Source organism: Misgurnus anguillicaudatus, chromosome 11 (genome assembly GCF_027580225.2).
Source record: "Misgurnus anguillicaudatus chromosome 11, ASM2758022v2, whole genome shotgun sequence".
Classification (NCBI taxonomy): domain Eukaryota; kingdom Metazoa; phylum Chordata; class Actinopteri; order Cypriniformes; family Cobitidae; genus Misgurnus; species Misgurnus anguillicaudatus.
Genome location: NC_073347.2, coordinates 16812047 through 16836457, shown reverse-complemented (window position 1 = coordinate 16836457; position 24411 = coordinate 16812047). Strand labels below are relative to the sequence as shown.

Below are 24411 nucleotides of genomic sequence, written 5' to 3'. Positions count from 1 at the left end.
TTGCTTTTGCTCATATGGTAAGAGGTTTTCCCGCACCATTTGTGCTGGTTCGATTTCATATTCATTAGCTAAGTTATGAGGTTTATCTAAATGTATGGCATCATAGAGATTTGGAGGGCGTATTTTTTTCTTATTTATGCCAATTAGAAACCACCCAGAACACCCGAGGAAGTCACACTAAGGCAACCGAACAGGCACAACCAGGCACTCTTTTCTTTAGAGCATATAAAACACTAAGATGACCAGGGGCGTCACTTGACCCCTTTTACTGGGGTAAATCTGTCCCCTGTAAATCTTCTGTGCCCCAGTGTAAATCTCAAGTTTACATTTTAGCAGTTAACTTGTGTATTAATTTTCAAATATAATCGAGGCAAAATGGATCTATATGCAATGTAGTTACCCAATTCACGTTTGAAAAAGCGACGCAGCAGTCGCACTGACGCGTGCACGCACCAATTCAAGTCCAGGTAAGGCTACGCGATTGAGTTGACTTATGAAAACATGACAAGACTAAAAAACATGAAGAGACTAAAGTAAGTTTCTAAATAATAATAATAATCTTTTTTTGAATCGATCGTTATTGGCTCATGTGATGGGCATCAGAAATGTTTTGTGCAAAGCAGGGAAAGGGAAGCAAAAATGAAAGATGATGAGTTTAAGGAGGCAAAACAAATTACATGTTTACCCAGTCAGGTCTTAAACATTAGAGGAAAAATCTCAGGAAAACCTCACTCAAGTCTATGGAATTGCATTGTTGCTGAGAAAATCAACATAATGTATGTGTTATACTGTTCTGTATTTTCAGATATGAAATTAATATTTAGTTCACTAGCCCTAAAACTTTACATAAACAGTTAGCAGTAACTAAGATATGTTATTTTAGTAGCAGTTAAGCAAAGAAAAATATTTTTGTAAAAAATGCATAATTCATTGTTATGTAAAATGCAAATGTGCATTAAAATATTTTCTCTGCTGTCATTATTTTCATAACATAATAAGGTAATAATGTTAAGCATATGAAGATACTTATACTTTTAATACTTAAATATTTTTAAATACATGTTTTTTCTTTCCCAGTACTTGTTGCAGTGTTGGAATAGTGGGTTAAGCAAAGAAAATTGTATAGAAGTGTTGCACACTTATGGACACTGCAGGCTTTTAAGAAAAAAGTAAAAAAAAAATGGGGGGCCTGTGTCCCAGTAGAGCTTTATATCCAGCAACGCCACTGTTTGTGACCCTATCTGTGAAAACCCAGCTAATGTCTATTTTTGTGATTAACTGTTTTCTGCAACAACAAAAAAACCATCTCACATAATGTCAAAAATATTCTGTGAAAATATAACCTTGATATCTTTGATACTGACTGAGTAAGGCCATGTCAAATTTTACTGAAATCAGTGACTGATGCTCAGACTTCGATGCTTCTAAAATTATATTATGAGACTTTAGCCTGGATTTTACAGACAGGGAAAATTTTATAAATACATTATATAGTACACACTCTTAGAAAAAAGGTACAAAAGTGTCACTTTGATGGTACCTTTAAAAAAGTCCTAATATGTACCATTTAGGTACAGATATGTACCTTAGTATGTACCTTAAACAGTCCCTCAAAAAAAAAAAAAAAAACGTGATTATGCGTTATTATTATATAAACGGGGGCGCATTTTGCTCGCATGATTGCATGATTTCATAATCCCTGCATTTTCGTAGCAAAAAGTCATATATATCTTAGCAAAAAGTAGAAACATTTTCCATTTACTTCACACATGCGCAGCCATGTCCCGTTTTGTCATGGGAATGTTAGGAAGTGACTAATTACGTGACGTGAACATCAATGAAAAGCTGCAAACAGTTTTTGCAAGTTCACGCAATTTTTGCAAGTTCCCACAATTTTGGCAAGTTCCAGGAATTTTTTCGCATAAAATTGCATAAAAATCTGTTATATTCCATGGCATTTTTAAGAAAACGTGCCGCAAGATCAAAACTCAGCGTTTTTCTGGAAGGACTGCTTAAAACAATATGTACTTTTTAAAGTGTACTTTTTGAAAAGGTACTGCCCCAGTGACAACTTTTGACAACCTTCATGTAGTTTTTTTTTTTCGGTGCACAAGACTACAGTACACCGTTACAAGACTATCAACAATCTCACAAGGCACAGCCTCATGTACGATCTCATTTGCATACACTAGCCCATACAGACAAATATACACGACACATCAATCAAGGCAATAAAACACACAGACATAAAAGGCTTCAAATCAACATGTCAGTGTAGTGTCACGAAATGATAAACTGAATGCATGAGCATGATTTTCACATGAGCTCACGTGTGTGCATGCGTACTCATAAACATCATACATGTATACAGATGTCATTTTGAGAGGATTGTAGAGATGGACTGTGGTGAGTGTTGGGTTGCTCCTCTGTGAATGCTGGCGAAAGATTTATAGCTAAATTATGATGTGTAAAATGTACTCACATTATAGCAGCGAAACAGCACTGCCTGAAGCTGCTGTTTCAGCACTTACTCTAAAAGCAATGGACTACAAACACACACGCGTGCGCCCATACGCTCGCTCATAAATATTTCTGCCAAAAGCCATCTAGGTCCTGCGGATGACAAAACACACACTCACAAACAAGCTAACAATGAAAGCAGTCACCTAACTATGTCTAACAAACTTTCTCCTAATGCACACAAATAATGGAATACATCTGATGTGCTTCATTTAGATCCACAATCCACAGAAACCATAATGAAATAAGAGAAATAAATGTGGCATTAAAGCAAAAGACGCAGAAGATAAAGTGATATTTGTTTGCAAACAGACCGCGAAACATAAGCGACAAAAGTAGAGCGAAAGCTTTCAAACTCATTTTCGCAAAGAGAGGCACGTATAAACACACACATACAAACACACCAACATCACATTAGAGCTGATGGAAGTTAAACCAGTCTTGAAATGAACATGTCTCAGATACAATTCATTCTAATGTTACGACTGGCTGAGAGTCGCATTTAAAAAGGAAAGCGGATGTTTGGGTTTTACTACCAAATCGACATGGTTTGTTTAAGAAGTGGAAACTGGTTGATTTTTTACGTCAATGTATCAGATGTCTCCATCTCATCCATCCACTCGAGCGGAGATCTCATTTATTCTTATTTTCCGACACCCAAGGAGGTCTGTAATACCAGAAGAAAGCATTTCATTAACATTCCCATTCATCTAACGCTACATTTCATGCAATTTCAACAGCACTTGTCCCTTTGAAATGATGTCATTTCTCAAAAATAAATGTTTAAACCATGCAAGCTAAGACGACTAATAATAATCATTATACCACGGGGCTGTGGAATGCTTTATTCTGATTGGTTGAGAAATGTTCCACGGGTGTTAATTATTTTTCTGTAAAATGCACACCTGACCTGTCAAATGTCTTAAAGGGGACATTTCACAAGACATTTTAAAAAAATGCAAATGAGCTAATGTATGCACTAAATGGCAGTGCCGTGGTTAGTGCAGATTAAGGGGCAGTATTAACCCCTTCTGACATCACAAGAGGAGCCAAAGTTCAATACATATGGAACGTACATTTTCTAGGTTGATAGAAGCACTGGAGTCCCAATTATAGCACTTAAACATGGAAAAAGCCAGATTTTCAGGATATGTCCCCTTTAAAATAACCACCAGAGCAATGTTTGTGGTAACCGTTGTACAGGCGGATTAATTGACTCACTTGACACCCTTGGTTTGCAATTAATTATTTTCAAATAATTCCATGGCCCATCACACTGAAAAATGTATTCATTCAATTTACTAATTTTTTAAGCTAAGTGGTTGCAATCAATTTATTTAAGTTACATTTACACAAAAAATTGAAAAAATTAAACAAAAAACTTTTGTTTGAATGTGGCATAATTAAATTGATTGCAACCACTTACCTTAAAAAATATAGTAAATTAAATAAATAATTTTTTCAGTGCATCAATAATTCCTTACATAATCATCACTATAAGTTGCGGTTAACAGCCATTTAATGTAAGCAAAAAAGCACTTCACCCTTTATAATGTCCATTCGACACTACAGTGAGGAAAAAATAAAGTATTTGAACACGCTGCTATTTTGCAAGTTCTCCCACTTAGAAATCAAAGAGTGGTCTGAAATTGTCATCGTAGGTGCATGTCCACTGTGAGAGACATAATTAAATTTATTTTTTTATATATTTATATATAGTGCTTTTCACAATACTTAATTGTTTCTAAACAGCTTTACATTAATAGAAGCAGTAAAAGCACAGAAAAACGACAGAATTCACATAATCTAAAAAATGTTTGTCTCTAATGTCTTTGGACAGCTCTTTGGTCTTGGCCACGTTAGTAGTTGGATTCTTACTGATTGTATGGGGTGGACAGGTATCTTTATGCAGCTAACGATCTCAAACAGGTGCATCTAATTTAGGATAATAAATGGAGTGGAGGTGGACATTTTAAAGCCAAACTAACAGGTCTTTGAGGGTCATAATTCTAGCTGATAGACAGGTGTTCAAATACTTATTTGCAGGTATATCATACAAATAAATAGTTAAAAAAATCATATATTGTGATTTCTGTATTTCTCACAGTACACCTATGATGACAATTTCAGAACCCTTTCATGATTTCAAAGTGGGAGAACTTGCAAAATAGCAGGGTGTTCAAATACTTATTTTCCTCACTGCAGATGTGCTGAACCCTAAATAATGTTACTCATTCCAGGCTAACCAGCAAACATTCTATCATCTTACCTGAAAAGAGTGAAATAGGGAAAGGTATGTGAAATAACATGCATTACATTACATAAATAACATATAAAATAATTTTACCAACAAATGTACTGTCCCCATCTCTGATGCAAAATGACATCATAAAGTTCAAGCTTTCCAGTTCTTATTTATACTGCACCTACGGTCGCTAAAAGCAAAAAAGAGTTTTTCTGAGTAAATTGGTTCAAGATAAGTGTTTCTTTACTCACCTCTATAAGGCAAAAGGTAGGGCTGGGCGATTTGACCTAAAATCAAAACCTCGGTTAATCTAACATTTGACATCGGTTACGATTAATAAACGATTATTTTTTTGCCTCATAGTTCACTGACAAGGTTGGAAAGTTTAGGGCACACCTTAAATCAGCCTGCAATGCAATTATTCACATTTTTCCCAAAATAACTGCATTACTGAAAAATATTAAATAGACTTAACTCTATGCAGATGTTGCATGTCATTATGTACAATTGATGAAACTTTCAGAATGGGAAGTTATGAACCAAAGAATCATACAACCCCCATGACTAATTATAGACATCAGATACATACATAATAAGTTGTATCCAGATAGCATATTGTAATGAGATGAGTAGGGCAAAATACATACTTGGACTGTATCCTTTACACGTTTCTTGTATTCAATCAATTTTTTCTTAACTGGGCACTGATGTCTAAGACATTTATTCTCATCTGTAATGCTTTTGGTGTTTAATGTAGACTAGAAGTTCTCCCGTTCTCTCTCTCCGTCATCTCTGAAGTGTCTAATTAAACTCACGCGGGCGCGTCTTTTCGCGGTTTTGAGTGAGTGAGATGTGATGACATTACCCGGGCTGCTTAGAGACCCATCGGTAGATTAAACTGAGCGCGTGTGCGGTAAAACCCCGATCGCGCATTCCGTATTTTTGTCACAGGTGCCTGCACATTCGCGAGTACTTCTTAAAAAAAAGTACTGTGCTTCTTTTGGGCACTAGATGATCCTGCTGCTCAGTTAAACAGTGAGTTCTCCTCCATGTTTCGCTGTGCCACTGACAGGACGGGGCGGAGTTACGCAACATCACACGCAGCAGTTTGTTTTTAAAGGGAAAGTATTAACAGGATTAAAAACCGAAATAACCGACATGATAAAATAATGTCGGTTAGAGGTTCTGAATTTCGGTTTCGGTTATTTTTCGATTAATCGCCCAGCCCTAGCAAAAGGTTTTAATTAATGGGAAGGAGGGTGAGCCTGGTGCTCTGCCCCTTATGCCCTCCTTTGTCAACTCACTGTGATGTGTTACTACTCTGAGCCAATACAGCAGATGCTGCCAGCCGGCTCCATGGAGACATCTCTGAGACTGAAGCCACTGTACAGGGACATCAAGTGCTAGAGGACAGATACTCAGTCTGTTATATTGCTGGTCTGTGCCTGTGTGTGAAACACTGTTCATGTGTAAAATATTTTCTACACTGACAGGCAACATAAGATACTTTTGACAAATGCACAGTGTGCAGTAGCAGACTACTAGCCTTTAACACTGTGCTGACTGTTTTCTACCATGTACTAGATTTTGAAACAAATTGTCAAACTATGTACCCCTGTCATTGGGGCTGTACCCTTTAAATTGTTGAAACATAAGGTACAGATATGTATGCATTGTATGTATGGAACTCTTTAAGTGCAAAGCTGTACTTTTTGAATGGGTACAGCCCCAGTGACAGCAGGGGTACACATTTTGACATTCCTGTCCACTCGATTAGTATAGGATTGCGTTAGCAGTGCAAAGGTCATAAAAGGCAACAGATATACTGATAAATGAATACACTGTAAGTCACTTTGGAAAAAACATCTGCCAAATGGGAAAAGTAAAGTAAAAGCAAGTTGGCTGTGTGCACATCTGAGCACTTCTTCAGACAAGAAATAATTCTGTGCCACAGACAGATAAAATATATCTGAGGGGAAAGCTACAGATTTCTGAATCTGAGTTAAATAAATGATCAGCGGAGTTTACCCAAATGGGCACTCAGTAAAGCTGTGAGCATTTTTTTGAATAAATACACAGTGCTGATTAATTTGTGGGTAGACAGCGTACAAGAAAAGCGCAAGGATTTTAAGTTTATAGTTGCACCTGAGGAAGTCCACAAGGGCCATGCATCTTAGAGTAGGTTGTGCTCCATACAAACAAAAATTAGACAAAACATTGGCTAAAGGCATCCCTGCTGTTCCAATGAAGGTCCTTTTCTTATTTTTAAAGAATGTTTGACCTTTCTTAAATAAACTCCAATCATCCAAAACCGAAGAAAATGTTGTACAAAACAAAGTGGATGTGGCAAAACATGATTAGATGCCACAGTTGTTTTGCTGCGGATGAGGAGCATGAGGACAGACGCTGCCGAGACCTCGCTGTGTGCAAACGCAAACTGTCATCTCAAACAGATCCTTAAAGAGATGGGGAGGCGTACGACATGAGAGCTATACTCCATCTGTGGCTGTTTCCTCTCCTGTCTGCTTTATACCACTGCCACCATGTGCTTGTACTTACCGAGCGTGATGCCGTGCTGTATGTGAGCATATGTGAGCACTTGATGAAATCAGTTAATGATTAAAAAATCCTACTTGATGGTTTAGGAGATGAAGATTCTGCTTCAAATGAGATTCTTTACTAAATTTGAAAGGTTTTGAGTGGCTGAAAACATGATTCAAAAATATTTTTTAATAAAATACCTGTTACATCTATTTCTTTTTCTAATTTAAAAGTAAAAAATCTTTTTGGAATTATTTTGCTGTTTACTTGTTGCATATTTGTATTATTCACTCACTGCTTTATATGAGATGAGCTAGATTCTAAAGTTCTGGGTATAGTCTGTTTTTACGCAGTCGTGCATGCGCACACCCGAACACACCCTTGCAAAGTTCATTCGACTTATAGACCGTTTCATCGGGCGCATGTGCGGTGACGCGATAAGCGTCTGGTTCGATCTTTACTTCCGGTTTCTGTTTGTATAATGGCCTGACTAGTTGCTGAAACTGAACTATTAAACAAATACCTCATCGAAAATAACAAATGTTTTGGGTTCCTATATAATCAATGTTTTGTTTATTTTGCTTGCTATATAAACAAACTACTTTAAAAGGACTTTGTTGTTATTTATTCTTTACCGGAAGTTACGTGAGGGCCACGAAAGACACTTGTTTATGTTGTTACTGCTGAAACCGTCTATACACGTCAAAATTGCAATACCACTCGTGGTCTACATATTCCTGTTCGCGCATGGGCAACCTATGCGTACAATGTACGCAAGGTTTCAATAATCTAGCGCTACAGTATGTGCACACCTTTCTGATGAGGAAAATTGTGTATGGAGCCTCGCATACACGTTAAAACTGACTATACTTTGGCCTTTAAGCCGCGGTTTCACTGCACATGACATAACAACACGATTATTGGACTTCTGAAACAATAAAGCTCTGCATATATGAACAAAGATTACCAATATTTTTAATATGGAGACAAGATTAAAAAAAAACGCATACATATTTAAATATATATATTACTTATCAGTAATCAATAGTTTTTTTAAGGATTCAAATGCAACTGATAAAGTTAAACAAAAATGATTAAAAATGTTCACCTCACACATAGTTCTTGATTTTGAATACACTGAAATACATCACTTCTGGTCGGCATATCGTATGCGGTGTAGTCGCACAAGTTAAAATTTTTAAAACAAATACGAAAATTACGCATCCACAGATGGTCGGCACCTTACGCTGCCCCTTTGCGACTCTCCATAGAAATGAATGACTTCCGATTTATCGGCCGTCGTTTGTCGTGTGCAGTGGAAAGGCGGCTTTAGGGGTTGTTTACACAACAACAATTTCAAATGTAAACAGAAATGTTTTTTATCCGGTTTGTCTGTTTGTTAACATTATGACAGTGTTTTCCAAAACGCTAACTTTTGAAGTCAGTTTGAAAGTGCAATTTTTTAATATCCACGCTTTGTCATTAAACTATGTAAATGCAAATCTGCATTAATGGTGACATCATGCGGATTTGTTAATTTAGTCTATAGGCATGTGCAACCAAAACAACAATGATGACCTACAGGACTGTGTTTGTGCTGCTCAAGATACTGCGTTTATCAACGCTTCTCCAACAAAGTGTACAAAATTTTGGCACTTTATAGTCACTTAAACCTACCTCATTGTCCATCTAAACATTCGCCATCTTGATTGTTTGTATTTATCATTCTGTTTGTATTTATTGTTCTGTAGGCGAACATGTATGTGCGCAGGTTTGTAGTGTTAAGTCCAATTTATAGTCATGCGTAAGCTCTACGCCATAGTTACGCCGTAGGTTATCCGTAGCCTCTGCGTAGCCTGACGTGCAATTTTTTAACAGCGCGTCAGTTCTACGCGGACCGCAAGCGCTGTAATTGGTCCACCAGAACCCCTCCCGTCAGGAAAAAAAATGTGTCATAAGAATTTCCGTTTGCAACAGTGAGAACAAAGATTGGTCAAGTTGAGGAGTGATTTAGCTAAAACTGCAACAAAAGTCACCGTTTATTTACTTCTATCACTGCTGGGGTTCTCAAAACATACACAAGTTGCTGTTTCTTCTTTGTATGTGGGTTAAACTGGCCAAGCTGCTTCTTCATGGATGGACGCACTGCTACTGTGGTTACACGTGTGGATACTGCCTACAAGCGGTCTGCATGTCAGTTTGCACATTAACGCAAACAATGACGCAGAAGTATATATTAAAACCGACGCGTATCCTACGTCATCGCGGCTATGGCGTAAGACGTACGCTCAACTTTAATGAGCCCTTTACTTTACAAGGTAACCTCCCCATCTACTGGCCTGGCATATGTAATACAGGACATTTATTCGTCTTTGTGGATCCATGTAAACGCGGATCTTTTTGAAAGTGTTGTCCTGTTTACGTGAAATTTTTCATAAACACAAAGAAATAACTTTTATGTTTTTCACTACATTGTTGTCGTGTAAACAAAGCATGAGAACCTGTCATACAATTATAAAGACACATTCTTACTTTGTGTCTCACATATTTGTGGCTTAACGAAAACAGTCTTCCAGATGTGTCACCACATGAACTTCAGAAAAAAGATTACATGACATTTATCCACTTAGGTTGTTTAAAGATTTCAGATTTGCAACATATGTTCAATTTTTTAGTCAATCTGTATCATTTTAATTGCTCACGTCGTTTACATGGGCAGGGACCAGATTGTCAATTTTGAACAAAACCATGCAATGTTTCAGTTCTAAATAAAGTTCCTTTTCATTCAGGAAAGCCAATTTTTACTTGCATTTGGCGGGCGCTCAATTTGGACTCTTGTTAACTACCAGCATGTTTTCCACATCTAATGAGGATTCATGCAGATATAAACAGGAAGAGGAAATAAATGGAGAATAAAGGAGAGAAAATGAAGACATAAAACAGAGAGACAACAGAGAAAAGGATTCACTAAACTCTCTTTCCTGTCAGTAACGTTCAAACTATCACTGCAGTGCATTAATGGATTCATGGTTTCACACACGGATGCTTACAATGCCTTTTCAGTTTGTTTCACTAAAAGCAAGGTGGTTTTAGAGAACCACAAATCGTGATCTAATGCAATGGAGACACCACCATCGAGATAGCAACTACTGAGGAGAAATGCGAACAGCTATTTATTTAATCGAAGCATTAACATAGCAAAAACGTACCATTCTCATGAAAAAAAAACCCAATGGAACCTAACCCCGGCCCGCACCTAACCCCAACGTTACAGGGGTCAAGGCAAATCTTACAAAAACTTAAGGATGTGGTCGTATGGATTAATACGAATTAGCCAACTCATGTAATATGTACGAATTCTTGTGAGATAGCGTTGAAAATGTTTCACAAATTCATGTTTATATAATCTATGTGAAACAGATTTGACCATGACTGTTGTAATGGGTGACTGAACAGGTATGTGTTTACACCTAAAGCAATGAATGACTTATACAGGTCATATAAAAAAGGGAAAACAGGAGGTTTGTGTAAGACCAAGAATAGCACAGCTGTAGGGTCAATATGACTCTGTCTGCAGGTACACACTGAAAAATAACAAATGTCTACAAACAAGTACATGCAAATTAAAAAGCCTCATGATTGAAGTGCCGTAAGATAGGGAAAATAATCCTATACAATCATCCAGTGCACTGAGTTCACATAGCTGTTTAAAGGAAGCGTAGACATATAACTCTAGATGTGCTCATCCGAAGGATCTGAAATTACGTTACATTAAAGGGGACATTTCACAAGACTTTTTAAAAATGCCAAATAAATCTTTGGTGTCACTAGAGTACATTTGTGAAGTTCTAGCTTAAAATGCCATATAGATAATTTATTATAGCATGTTAAAATTGCCACTTTGTAGGTGTGAGCAAAAATGTGTCCTTTAAAATGCAAATGAGCAGATCTCCGACATCATTATCCCCTTCTGACATCACAAGTGGTGCCAAATTTCAATGACCTATTTTTCACATGCTTGCAGAGAATAAAGACACTGCAACACACAGACACAAACACATGCAAATAACAGAGAGAGATGGTGAGAACTTTGAGATGCTAGAATTTACCAAAAGCAACACCAAAGCAACACAGCACCAAAAGCAATAAACCTCTTTTTTGGCCTCTGCAGGGCATCTCTCTTTGACTCCCTATAGAAAATTTAGAGTTGTCAGATCCATAACACTGAAAATGATTTTGCTGTCAAAAACACTTCCTGTGAGCAGGTCTGAACAGAACAAACCCCATCAAACTGCCTCCATTCACAGTGCATAATAAACTCTGTTTGTGTTTGTGCTTTTGTCTCGACATAAAGGCTGGTCCACATTAATCCTTGTGTCTAGTCCAGATAGGGCGAAAAGAGCCATCTGTAAATAAACAGTATGTTTTTCTCATTGTTTAAAAGAGGTGAAAAAGATACCACAAAAATCTCACAAAATGGGAATCTGTGGTCTCAATAATAAGCTCGTAAAGACCTCACCGAAGAAATATAAAGGACATTACGTTCTAGATTTCTTTTCATCTACAAATAAAAAAATACAGCTTTATTCTATTTTATTAATAAATACATTTGGAAGTTTCATAGGACCAGTCACATAAGATTGCTGGTGTAATCCACTTCCATTTTATTGTTTTTGTCGAGTGAGGCTAGCCTGTGCTATTTAACCACTAATGCAAAGTACTGTTTTATGTGCTCTGAATATTAGCATCATAAACCTGCGAGGTTCCTATTAAGGGAATTACCACTGGACCTGGTGGCGTGGAACTGCAAAATTTGTGTTACATTGAGTTCATTAATACAAATTTGTGCCAATTTCACAGATGCTGAGCTGTGATATGCAGGTCGGGGAAATATCTGAGCCGGCAAAACTGCATCACAAGGTGACCCTTCAAGTTCTGGTCTCATCTGTAGCATGAATACTGCATATGGAAACCCATCTGCATGCATGTTGTCTCAAACACTCATAAGGGCGCTAAGACTGTGTGATATGATGGAATCATGATTTCCACACCTTAATTAACTTTAAATTCAAGGACCTTTCAAGGACTTTCCAGGTCCAATACCCTTAAATTCAAGGACTACATTTGGGTACACATTTCAAGTGAGAGCAAGGTTACATTGTGTTACTTTTAAAGATACATTGTTACAGTTCCCTTTTGAGGGAACTCGCGCTGCGTCACCGCGGTGACACTTTGGGGACGCCTCCAAGGGTAAGTGCGTCTGAATGTGTATATCAAATTCACCCAATGGTGAGGCTTAATGACAAAGACAGAGTGACGCGGGAGCCAGGAAGTATATCGCTATCTGAAAAACTGCCGAAGACGGTGTTACAGGGACGCAGGAAGTATGGCAAGGAAGACGCAGCGTCTCGTTCCCTTCTCAGGGAACAACAGTTACATACGTAACCCAAGACGTTTCATTTGTCAAACACAACTTTGCAAAAAAGCATTTTGGTATAAATCAACATTCGCATACAGAAGATATAAGCATTTAAAGCAAACAGTTTAGCACGTGTGCTTAAAAAGTCTAGAATTATTATGATATTATCCTACACTACACAGAGAATAATATGGATTTTTATCCATAAAACTTCTTGCATAAAATAGATTCAAGCACTTTTAATGACATGTATCTATGTATGTATATTTTCAAAAACTTCCCAGGATTTTTTGAATTTTTTGGGGGGGATTTCAAGGATCCATGGGAACCCTATTTATTTCTTATTCATACCACAAATAAGTCTCTGGCTTATGCAAACCTAGTCACATACATGCAATTATTCTGATCTCAGCTCTTACCGGAAAGCATATAAATATCAAACTCAAACTTGTCAGTAAAGACGAACACAGTCCCCGTCTGCCCATCTAAGAAGGCATTATAAGTGGACAAATGTCCTCCATTCTCCAAAGTCTCTGTTTTCTCTCCGTCCCTTCCTTTTCAAGGGCAGACAACCGTGTGTCATATTTTACCCTGATCTTATTTTGATGGCCTGTCTCTTTTCTCCTTCAGACAACACGCACACACTCGCACCGTGAGAGATATCTCTCCAGCCTTACTCGTTCTCCTCACAGGGCCGCTCTTCATCTCTCGCCGTCTAATCTAACACAGATCAGTGGCTTAAACGCATTAGTGTACAAGGTGAGGTAAATCTCATCCGCTCATAACGCTGAAAAATGACAAAGCGGGATTAGCAGCCACCACAATCACAGCATTAAACACACATGCATATTAACACCAGCACACAGTCAATAAAGCACTCTTAATCTCTGAGAGAGAGAGAGAGAGAGAGAGAGAATCCTTGAGAGATGCGCAAGACCTCACATCTATCAAACTTTCACTGTGTGCACTGGACTGCTCGTATAGCAGAAGAGGTGGGGTGGCAGTCAACTCCAGGAAATAAGAAAATGATTAAGAGTGATTTAACGTCACACCGAATGTGGAGAAAATGTGAATCTGTCCGACAGAGAATGATGTTATTACACCTCCTTCCTCGCACCTCTCTGGTTCTTTCTTAGTCTCTCTCTGCAGTTTCATCTTTAAGAGCGATGAAGCCTGTATATAAACTCAGCCATTGGAAACTAAGAGAAAAGCCACAGTGATGAACTAACATGAGGGATTCACATCAAATCAATCGAAGTTGCATCAGGGCGAATACTGCACTCGTAATGAAATATGTCCACATTAACCATTCAAGCAAAATTAGATGGGGGACACTGGGATATCCTGGGGTACATCTGGATGTTGAAGCAATGCAGGCAAACAGTCAACGTCTGGTTCTAGAAAAGAACAACCTACAGCAAAAATCAATTGGTGTTTGATATAACATGTCTGGCGTTACAGAAACAGCTTGTCCAAAAATGATCTTTGTGTTATTATCTGCTCACCCTCAAGTCTCTTTGAAACCATTTGATTTTTTTTCAATGTTTATTATGTTTTGATCTATTCCTTATGCTGCGTTTACACCAGCCGTGGTAGAGGCGTGAAGTGCGAGTGATTTCAATGTTAAGTCAATGTGAAGATGTGTTGAAGCGTGTCTGGAGGTCTCGCGGCGCGAATGGGGCGTTTGGTGTGGCACGAAAGCCGCCTTTCCGCCTCAATCACACGTCTAGTTTGCGCAAATTGAGCGTCCGGCGCGGTACATGTAGTACGCGCGAATGGGGTTTTTGTGCATTTTGCGTTTGACGCAAATTTGCGGCTGACCCCCGAGTTGAAATTTTTTTAACTTTGGCGGAATTTCGCGCCACATTAACCAATCAGGAGCCTGCTTGCTGCTGTGGCGGCAGCCCTGCTCGGAGTCACTCATTCAACCTGAAGGAAGACTTGATATTGTCCGTAAGCAGTCACCCGAAGCTATACGACACAAGTTCTTATTTCTATTGTAGAGCTTTCCACCAGGTGTATTTTTACTGTGTATTATAAGTGTTGTTATTTTATGTTCTTGTGTATTTTAAGAAATAGGTATTTTTACTTTTCTATTTTAAATGCAGGAACATTTATGTTATGTTTAATATATTTTATAACAGGTTACAGATATGTTGATTATTATGTACCTGTATATGCATAATTAGTGAGTGCGCAGGCGCCACCGTTGGTTTCAGTTTCGATTTGCTTTTAGTCAGGACTGGTACGCTTGCCGGTGAGTCTCTGTAAATTGTCATTATTTATAATTAAGGTTAAGAATTAATATCTAATGCTTGTGTTAGTGCATTAGTTTATTGTGGTGTTTTGTGTTTTGTTTTAGGTTTACAACCTAGCAACTAGCAAATAGCACCTTGTGATTAAGCAACAAATGTCACATGCGTGTATGTCAAATAAAAATGGCTTGAGTTGTATCCGCCGTGCTTGTCCTGAAACCCTTCCAGTGGGAAGTTTATCAAACTATAGTCGGTAGTTTAATAAAAAACTGGACAGTTGTAAACCACCGTCGGAGCCGTGCTGGAGAATTCACGGACACCGAGCGGGAAAAGGCCATCATTGACGTCCGACGCGGGAACGGAGACCCGTGTTCTGAGGTAAAAGCGGTCATTAACAAAACCACTGCAACGGAGGAGCCGATGCCAAGAGCTAACGGGGCCGTTAAAGGGGTAAATAACTTCTACAACCGTGAGTAAGACTGTGTGCATAATAATAATAATAACCGCGGGAATAACAGCGCGGATATCAGCCGTAACAGCGGAGTCGAATCTTTTGTAGCGATGCTTTCTGAACGAGTCTTTTGAGTCGATTCCTCTAAACGATTCATTTGAACGATTCATTTGAACGATTAATTTGAACGATTCATTTGCTAAAAAGTGATTTTTAGTGTTTCTGATCACCGGGAAAAGAGGCAAACATGGCAGATGACAAACCATATTTGGAGATTTTAAAGGAGAAACGCTCAAATGCACAACGTGTCTTTACAACAAGAATAAACCGCCTAGAAGTTAGTGCTGGACATTTACGTGAAATTGAGTTGTCAAGTGAGGTAGCAAAATTGAAGGATGATTATGACAAACTCCTTCATGTCAGTAATGAGTATATTGATGCCCAAAGCCAAATAGACGCCAAAGGTGACAATAAGGAGTTGCAGGATGCACTGGAGAGAAGAGACGCCTGTGAGCAAAAATTCCTTAAAATGGAGAGCAAGATTATGGAAATGCTGTGGTCTAAGTATGCAGAGCCAGACATAGACGCTCTTGTAACACAGTTTAAATCTGCTTTTAATCGAGCTGAGGCGCTTGGCACAAGTAAAGTGCCATGGATGCAGCAAAGAGTCGAAAGTGGTAAGCTGGATAGGAAACTCCATGAACTCAGGGAGGCTGTGTACACTTGGAGAGATTATCGGCCACATGGAAGAGACAAATGGATGCTCTTTTTATCATTGAGAGTGGATAAAGAGCAGCTGATGGATGGGTGGGCATACAGACATGAGGATGAGGTTATGAAGAGGGACATTACAGAACTAAAAGGCGGTGGTGACGGTGGCAGCAGTGAGGAGGCAGAGGATGAAAATGAGGAAGGCAATGACACGGTAGATGGGCATGTCATAACAGATATCAACAGCCTTACAATTGCATATAGCATCACCGTTACCCAACCAGTAACCTTTGCTATTGCTACTCCACCGGTTAACTGTCAGCCTGCTGTTTTGAGTCTGCCCGCTGAAGCGCAGGGAACTGTATATGTTACAAGCCCTCCTTCATTCATGTCCACGGACAGAGCAACCATCTCTACCTGTGCTGCCCAAGGTTATACAGTCACTAGTCAATCTGAGAGCAGGTATGACACAGCTACCACACACAAAGCCCCCCAGCCCATTCTGCAGTCAAGGAGGTCTGATAGTGGACTTGGTGTTAGTTTCGCCCTACCTCCAACTCTTGCCAGCACGCCACAATTGTTAAACGATCGTGCTACTCTGCCTGTCGATCTTAGCATGGGGCAAAGCAGGAACATACCATACAGCAGCTCTGGTTCGTACGCTGGTGGGGATAACAGCTCTCAGTGGGCCCGACCGAGAATAAAGCTCACACCCATAAGCTTACCTAAATTCTCTGGGGACAGGAGATGTTATTGGCGTTGGAAGGCTGAATGGGAAAGTATCCAGGTGCAAGCAGAACCTACAGGGTCAAGGGAATGCAAGAAACTTCACTTACTGGATAGTCAGTGAAAAGAGAACTCAGGCTGTTGCGCTGCAGAGATGCGAACGATATCTTCAGGGAATTGGAGAACCTTTATGGTGACAAAGCACAAACGGCCGAAGAGATCGTGTTGGAACTTCAATCACGACCTGCTGTAAAGAACCATCAACCACGAGAAACATTAGAGTTGATCCTAGCAGTGGAGAGGGCAGTATTGGATCTCTCAGACCTGGGGTGTGAAGACGCTGTACGGAATCAACTGGTGATTCGGTCTTTGGAGAGCAAACTCCCCGATGTTATGAAAAGAGAGTGGCTCATGTGTGTGGGAAATCCTGTGAACGATGTCCATCCTGGAAACCGTTTTGACAAGCTCTTAATGTTCCTGGAAGACCAAAAATCATTGCTCGTGAGGTTGGAGCAGTTGCTGCCCAGCAAACCGTGGCCTGCTAATGCTCCTGAGAGATCAAGCCACCGAGAGAAACCAGGTGACAGATGGAGAGAGAAGAAGTCGTTCACTAAGACTACAGCAAGTGAAGTCAAGAGAGACTCCAAGCAGTTACCCTGTGTCGTGTGTAGTGATGGAGATCACGGTGGTAAACTGTTTCGTTGTAAAACTTTCAGAAAAGCCAATCTGTCAGAGAAGAAAGCTCAAGTGAAAAAGGTAAAAGCATGTACAAAGTGCTTGGATGTTCACGGAGTCGAGAGTGACTGCACTCCAAAGTTTCTCTGTCGAAAGGAAGAGTGTAAGAAAGGTGACACTGTAGCGGACCACCACTATTTCCTTTGCCCTAAGGCAATGACAAAGAAGGACACTGCTAGAAGGGAAAATAAAGCAGAGGAAAAGAGAGGAGCACAAGGTCCAACAGAGGAGCAAGAAGCTGTGTTCGCAGAGTTAGGATTGACTCCCCACCAGTTGGAGGCTGTCCGCAGAGCCTGTACTAACAAGACAACGTCGACAGTGTGTCCTGGTAACAGTCTGATAGAACAGAGTGGCTTGAAAGAACATCCAGTCCTTATGATGCTCGTAACCGTCACAACAAAAAGAGGAGACAGCCTTGGAGCTTTGGTCGATCTCGCTTCTGACACGAATTACATTACACACCAAGCTGCGGAAAGGCTCGGACTGGACGGTGAACCAGTTTCCCTTGTCGTGTATGGTGTCGGAACGATGAAGGTGAAAGTTGATACAAAGAGGTATCTTGTGAAAATAAAAGTGTGGACCTCCAGAGGAACCCTGAAACTTCACGAGATGATTTGCTATGGGATGGAAGACATCGCCAAAGTGGATCGAGTAGTGAAATCAGAGCGGCTAGAGCAGTTCTTCCCTGAAGTGGAGCCGGGAGAACTGGCCCGCCCAAAAAAGGTTGATCTATTAATCAGTACTCGTGAAGGTCGATTAGCTCCGCAAAGACTGCAAAGGGTCGGCGATCTAGTACTGTGGGATGGTCCTCTGGGCAAGATTGTGAGTGGTGTACATCCAGACCTCTTCGAAAACGTGGAGGTGGCTGCATGGCGATCGAAGACACACTTTGCTCATTCAATGAGGACGGTAGCTGTCAAAGTTGAGGAACAATTTGTGGGAAAGCCAGGAGGTTATTTGGAGAAAGAACACAGAGTGGAAGGTAGAACGACAGCAGCGTGCAGTAAAGAGGTCCTTGAATGGCTAAAGTGGGACAGCATTGGCGCTGCCTGTAATCCTATCTGTGGAGGATGTCGCTGTGGAAAGTGCTCGCCGGGTGGAAAGGAGATGTCCCTGGCTGATGAGAAAGAGCTGGAGATAATAAAGGCAGGTTTAACCTACAGAGAGAGAGATGCTCACAGCGACCAGCCCCACTGGGATGCGAAGTATCCTTGGAAGGAAAACCCAGTCTCTCTTCCTGACAACCGAAAAGCTGTGGAAGCAACATTCCTGAGGACTGAGAAGCGGCTCATGAAAGACCCTCTGTGGAAAGAAGCTTACATGAGGCAAGTCCATGAGATGGTGGAGAGGGGAGCTGCTGTTAAACTCACCAAGGATGTTATGGACAGCTGGAAAGGTGCTGTGTGGTGGGTGAGTCACCTAACTGCCCCAAATCCTCATTCAGTGACTACACCAGTACGTCTCGTCTGGAATAGTAGCCAGGAGTTTGGAGGGGTTAGTATGAATAGCATTCTGCTCAAAGGTCCAGACGTCTTAAATCCCATTGGAGCGGTGCTTCTCAGGTTTCGGGAGGGAGAACATGCGGCCATCGGAGACATCACCAAGATGTATAATTCGGTCTGGTTGGAGGAACAGGAAGTCCATGTGCATCGATTCTTATGGAGAGACTCACCAGAGGATGAGATTGAGGATTATGCTGTCGTGCGGGTGAACATGGGGGATAAACCTGCTGGGTGTATCACGCAGGTTGCCATGCGGGAGACCGCGAAGTTACCCCAGTTCTCTGAGATGAAGGAGGAAAGAAGGGTTATCGAGGAAGACTCCTACGTTGATGATCTTCTCACATCCCACAATGACCCCCACCGTCTAGACAAGATTCAAGAGGGAGTGGAGAAGATATTGAAAGCGGGAGGTTTCTATCTCAAGCCTTGGATCCGGTCTGGTCAAAGTGGGAGGAGAGAAGGGATGGAGTCCAAGCCAGTGACTCTGACATTGCCCAACCAGTTAAGGGAGGAAGATAACAAAGCCCTGGGGGTTGGTTACCTTGTGCAAGAGGACAGACTTTTTGTGATGGTCTCTATCAATTTCTCCAGTAGGAAGAAGAAGATGAGAACTGAGATTGACCTCACAGAGGGAGAAGTAGAGGTAAAAACACCAAACCCACTTACTCGTCGTGTTTACTGAGCCAAATTGCTGGTCTGTATGACCCGATCGGTTTAGTAACTCCTGTGAAACAGAAAGGGGTAATCCTTGTGAGGAGAGCCTTCCAGGAAGCTGGCAAGCTTACTAAGGATACCTGGGATGAACCTTTATCTGATGAGCTCAGAGGGAAGGCAATTGAGCTGTTCAAAGAGTATGCTTGTCTGAGTAGCATTAAGTTCTACAGAAGCCTTACGCCTTTTGGTTGGAAGGGTAGACCCTGGGGAATCACGTTTTCTGATGGGAGCTGTGAGTCCTATGGTGCAGTACTGTACTTGCGATGGGAGACATCAGATGGTGTGGTCACTCGGCTGGTAGAGTCAAAGGCCAAGTTAACTCCTCTCAACCAGAAAGGTGATGCTGTCAAGGCCGAGGTATGTGGAGCTGTCTTTGCCACACGTCTGAAAGGATACGTGCTGAAGCATGGACGATTGGACGTGGAGAAGTGGTATCATTTCATTGACAGTAAGACGGTGCTTGGAGCCATTCAGAGGGAGAGCTACGGTTTCCAGACGTTCTTTGCGAACCGAATCGGGGAGATTCAGAAGGCTGGAGCTGTAACTGATTGGTGGTGGATACCAGGCGAAGTCAATGTCGCGGATCTAGTCACGAGAGGGTGCTCTCCTGAACTGCTGAGTGAAGATTCTGTGTGGCAAAAAGGTCCTGAGTTTCTGTCTAGTCCAGTTGAGGATTGGCCCATAAAGTCCGCCTCAGAAGTGGCAGCTGATGCTAGAGAGGTAGTGAGTAAACTCCAGAGAAAAGCCTTTTCAGCTGTCCTTACCAGAATTCAAGCCAAGAAATTGATGAATCCTGGTAGTCCTGGTGGTGAAGATCCAATAGTCACGGATGGAGTTAGCGGGGCTTCAGTGTCCGTTGAAAAGGGGATAATATCGACCTTGACTGAAATTAAGGAAGAGGAGACTCTGTGGGGAGCCGCGCTCATAGACCAAGTGGATCCAACAAGGTGCAGTTCTCTCTCTAAACTTTGTGGAATAGTTGGCTATGTTCGCAGAGCTGTAAAGAAGTGGTTGGCTCGTGTAGGCAGGACCTCCAAGCCAGCAAAGTGGGAGGCGGTGTTGACAGTAAAGGAACGCAAGGCTGCATTTCAAGACCTGTGCTTAGCCGCCCAGGATGGAGTTACATTTCCTGTGACGACGTTAAACAGGCTCGTTGTCAGCAGAGATGATGATTCGGGGCTCCTGAGGTGTCATGGTAGAGTCCAGGATTTGACCCAGGAAGAGATCGGTGTACCTTTAGTTCCTTACAAGGCGGGGATCAGCACTCTACTCACAAGAGAAGCCCATGAAGCTAACCATGAAGGGGTTGCTGGCACATACCTCCGGGTAAGATCTAAAGCATGGGTGGTGAGAGGTTCAAGGATTGCCAAGAGTGTCGTTGATTCTTGTATGCATTGTCGAAAGATCAAAGCAAGAATGTGTAAGCAGGTGATGGGTGAACTTCCCCTTGAGCCGACTAAACCAGCCGCACCGTTTGAGTTTACGACGTTAGACCTTTTCGGTCCCTATGTTGTTAAAGATAATGTAAGACGAAGAACGGGGATGAAAGTCTGGGGTGTGGTGTTCAGCTGTATGGCTTCAAGAGCAGTACATGCTGACATTGTAGAAGATCTGTCTATGGAAGGATTCCTGAAAACATACCAGCGCTTCACAGCTCTCAGGGGTCACCCAAAAAAGCTCTGGTCAGACCAAGGGACCAATTTTGTGGGTGCCAGACCAGTATTACAGGAGCTTTACGAGTTCCTAAGTAGCATTGACAAGGATCAGGTCCAGAAGAAAGCAGCAGTTAAAGGAACAGACTGGACGTGGGTATTTTGATCCGGCAGATTCTCCCCATCGAAATGGGGCAGCGGAAGCAGCAGTTCGTATACTCAAGAGGGCGTTGAGTAGTGTTGGCATGGGATGTAATCTGACAGCATTGGAGTTTCAGACCCTTCTGTATCTGGCTGCTAATCTGTCAAATGAGAGACCTATTGGTGCCAGAGCTCATGTACAAGATAAGACCGTGGAAGTAATCACTACCGCCTCACTTCTGCTTGGTCATGCAGGACCCAATGGGGACTCCCAAGGGTTTGAGTATCCAACTTGTGTGTCTGAGAACAATCCAGATTGAGGTAGATAAATTCTGGAAGCGGTGGAGCCAGCTGGCAGGTCCAAACCTCTACATCCGCCAGAAGTGGCACGCGCCTGCTAGAAATGTTGCGGTGGGTGATCTAGTATGGTTAGCTGATCAGAACACACTAAAGGGCCAATTCAGGCTGGGTTGAGTCATGGAGGTATGTCCTGATGCGAGAGGTGTAGTACGAGATGTGAGAGTGTCAACATGTCGAAGTTGTCCGTTTTCCAGCGGACAGTCCAAGAAGAACCGAAATGAGGATAACTATCCCTCCACCATCCTCCACAGGGATGTTAGGAGGTTGGTGGTTCTGCTTCCAGTTGAAGAACAGTAAAGGATCCCCACCATGGTGTGTTTCGGTAAAGGATCCCCACCATGGTGTGTTTCGGTAAAGGATCAAGACTTTCCCTACTGCTATCCTCCCTGAGGCTGGTAGTGTGTTTCGGTAAAGGATCAAGACTTTCCCCACTGCTATCCTCCCTGAGGCTGGTAGTGTGTTTCGGTAAAGGAGGTCAATATGTGTTGTCTTGGACATTACAACTACCTCAACATGTTCATGTCTAAGAATATAATGTTATTTGCATGTTCATGAAAAAAAAATTCATATCTAAAAGTGAATTGTTTAGTTATGGTGGCCTACTTGGATTTAGAATCAGTAGACCAAGTGGGAGGTGTAGAGCTTTCCACCAGGTGTATTTTTACTGTGTATTATAAGTGTTGTTATTTTATGTTCTTGTGTATTTTAAGAAATAGGTATTTTTACTTTTCTATTTTAAATGCAGGAACATTTATGTTATGTTTAATATATTTTATAACAGGTTACAGATATGTTGATTATTATGTACCTGTATATGCATAATTAGTGAGTGCGCAGGCGCCACCGTTGGTTTCAGTTTCGATTTGCTTTTAGTCAGGACTGGTACGCTTGCCGGTGAGTCTCTGTAAATTGTCATTATTTATAATTAAGGTTAAGAATTAATATCTAATGCTTGTGTTAGTGCATTAGTTTATTGTGGTGTTTTGTTTTGTGTTTTGTTTTAGGTTTACAACCTAGCAACTAGCAAATAGCACCTTGTGATTAAGCAACAAATGTCACATGCGTGTATGTCAAATAAAAATGGCTTGAGTTGTATCCGCCGTGCTTGTCCTGAAACCCTTCCAGTGGGAAGTTCATCAAACTATAGTCGGTAGTTTAATAAAAACTGGACATCTATAGAGATAGGAATAAAAAGGACCTCGCTTGGAAGAGTGTCAGTGAGGACATCGGGCAACCTGGTAAGTTGTAATACACATTTCACTTTTGAGTCATGTGACGTTTCTCGACCCGCGCCGTTTTTTTCCCCCTATAGTAAGCTTACCAAATACAAACCGGTAACTCTCTCGATAAATACACAATCAACATCAGTCATCTTGCAAACAGACAACCGCATAGCACTTGCCCCTCCCACATAAGCGGATTTTGCCTCTGACGCGCGTCAAATGCTTGCTCATTCTGCGCATCTACTTCTCTCATTCAACCTGTTCAAGCGGCAAACGAGGCGCGGTAGACGCGATTTTGACGCCTGAAACGCGTCTGGTGTAAACGCAGCATTACACGTGATAACATAAGCCCTACTTACTTTCGATTAGTACCTCTCCCTTACGTAAATGAATCATGGATTGTTTTGTAGTAAGCATACATGTACGTTTTTTTGTTTTAACTGTAGTAAAACAATGCTTAATTTTAGTGGGGTAAAAAAATATTTCCCATGAAATCCGAAATAATTCCACAAAATGTGCACAGGCATACGCGTACACATATATAAAGCTAAATATCTCACCTTGGCAATTTCCTCCATTACTGGCATCTCCATAGTAACCGGGCAGACAGGTCTGGCATTGCGGCCCAGTTGTGAAATTCTTGCACTGGTCACACACGCTGCCATTAACACACGTACTGTGCCCATTACACTGACATGCTGAATTATTCACAGAGAAAAGAACATGTAATGTGTTTAGGACCACATGCGGCATTATTTATACACTTAGGGCAACTTTAACATGCATGCCGAATAATGTGGATCAGTGCACATGTGCATTTTTAAACTCACCTGGGCAGGTTATGTATGACCAGTCATAGCCCTTTTCTCTCAAACACATACTGGTGTCCAGTATTATCTCTTGACTCTGGCTGCTCAGGCTTCTCATCGGTCCACGGTACGATCCCTCGATACACTGACCCCGACCCGTGTCCGTGGGGTCTCCACACCATCCACACTCAGGCTGTTCCAAGCACTGAGCACATGTGCGGTGACCTGAACAGTGTTGAGCTACAAACAGAGAAGACATTGTATAATTTACAAACACTTGGGGTCTCATTTATAAAGCGTGCTGGAAATGTGCGTACGCCAGTTCCCACCCAAAAGGTTGTGATTTATAAAAAAAAACTAGCTTAATGGGAGAATGGCCTTGCAGGGTGGGATCTGTGGATGATGTG

General features: G+C 41.1%; 2 protein-coding genes across 3 annotated transcripts in view; one reads left to right on the top strand and one right to left on the bottom strand.

The window, feature by feature from the left end:
• Window positions 1-24411, top strand: part of LOC129416763 (hyaluronan-binding protein 2) — a 304383-nt gene that overhangs the window by 160912 nt on the left and 119060 nt on the right. The window lies entirely within an intron of this gene.
• LOC141349179 (attractin-like protein 1) overlaps window positions 1-24411 on the bottom strand; it is a 226123-nt gene that overhangs the window by 97208 nt on the left and 104504 nt on the right. For both annotated transcript variants that reach the window (XM_073873146.1, XM_073873147.1), the window contains 2 exons: window positions 24026-24244; window positions 23756-23893 (listed from right to left, as the gene is read on the bottom strand). In XM_073873146.1, the coding sequence (XP_073729247.1) occupies window positions 23756-23893; window positions 24026-24244 (357 nt within the window). The remainder of the gene's footprint in view (window positions 1-23755; window positions 23894-24025; window positions 24245-24411) is intronic.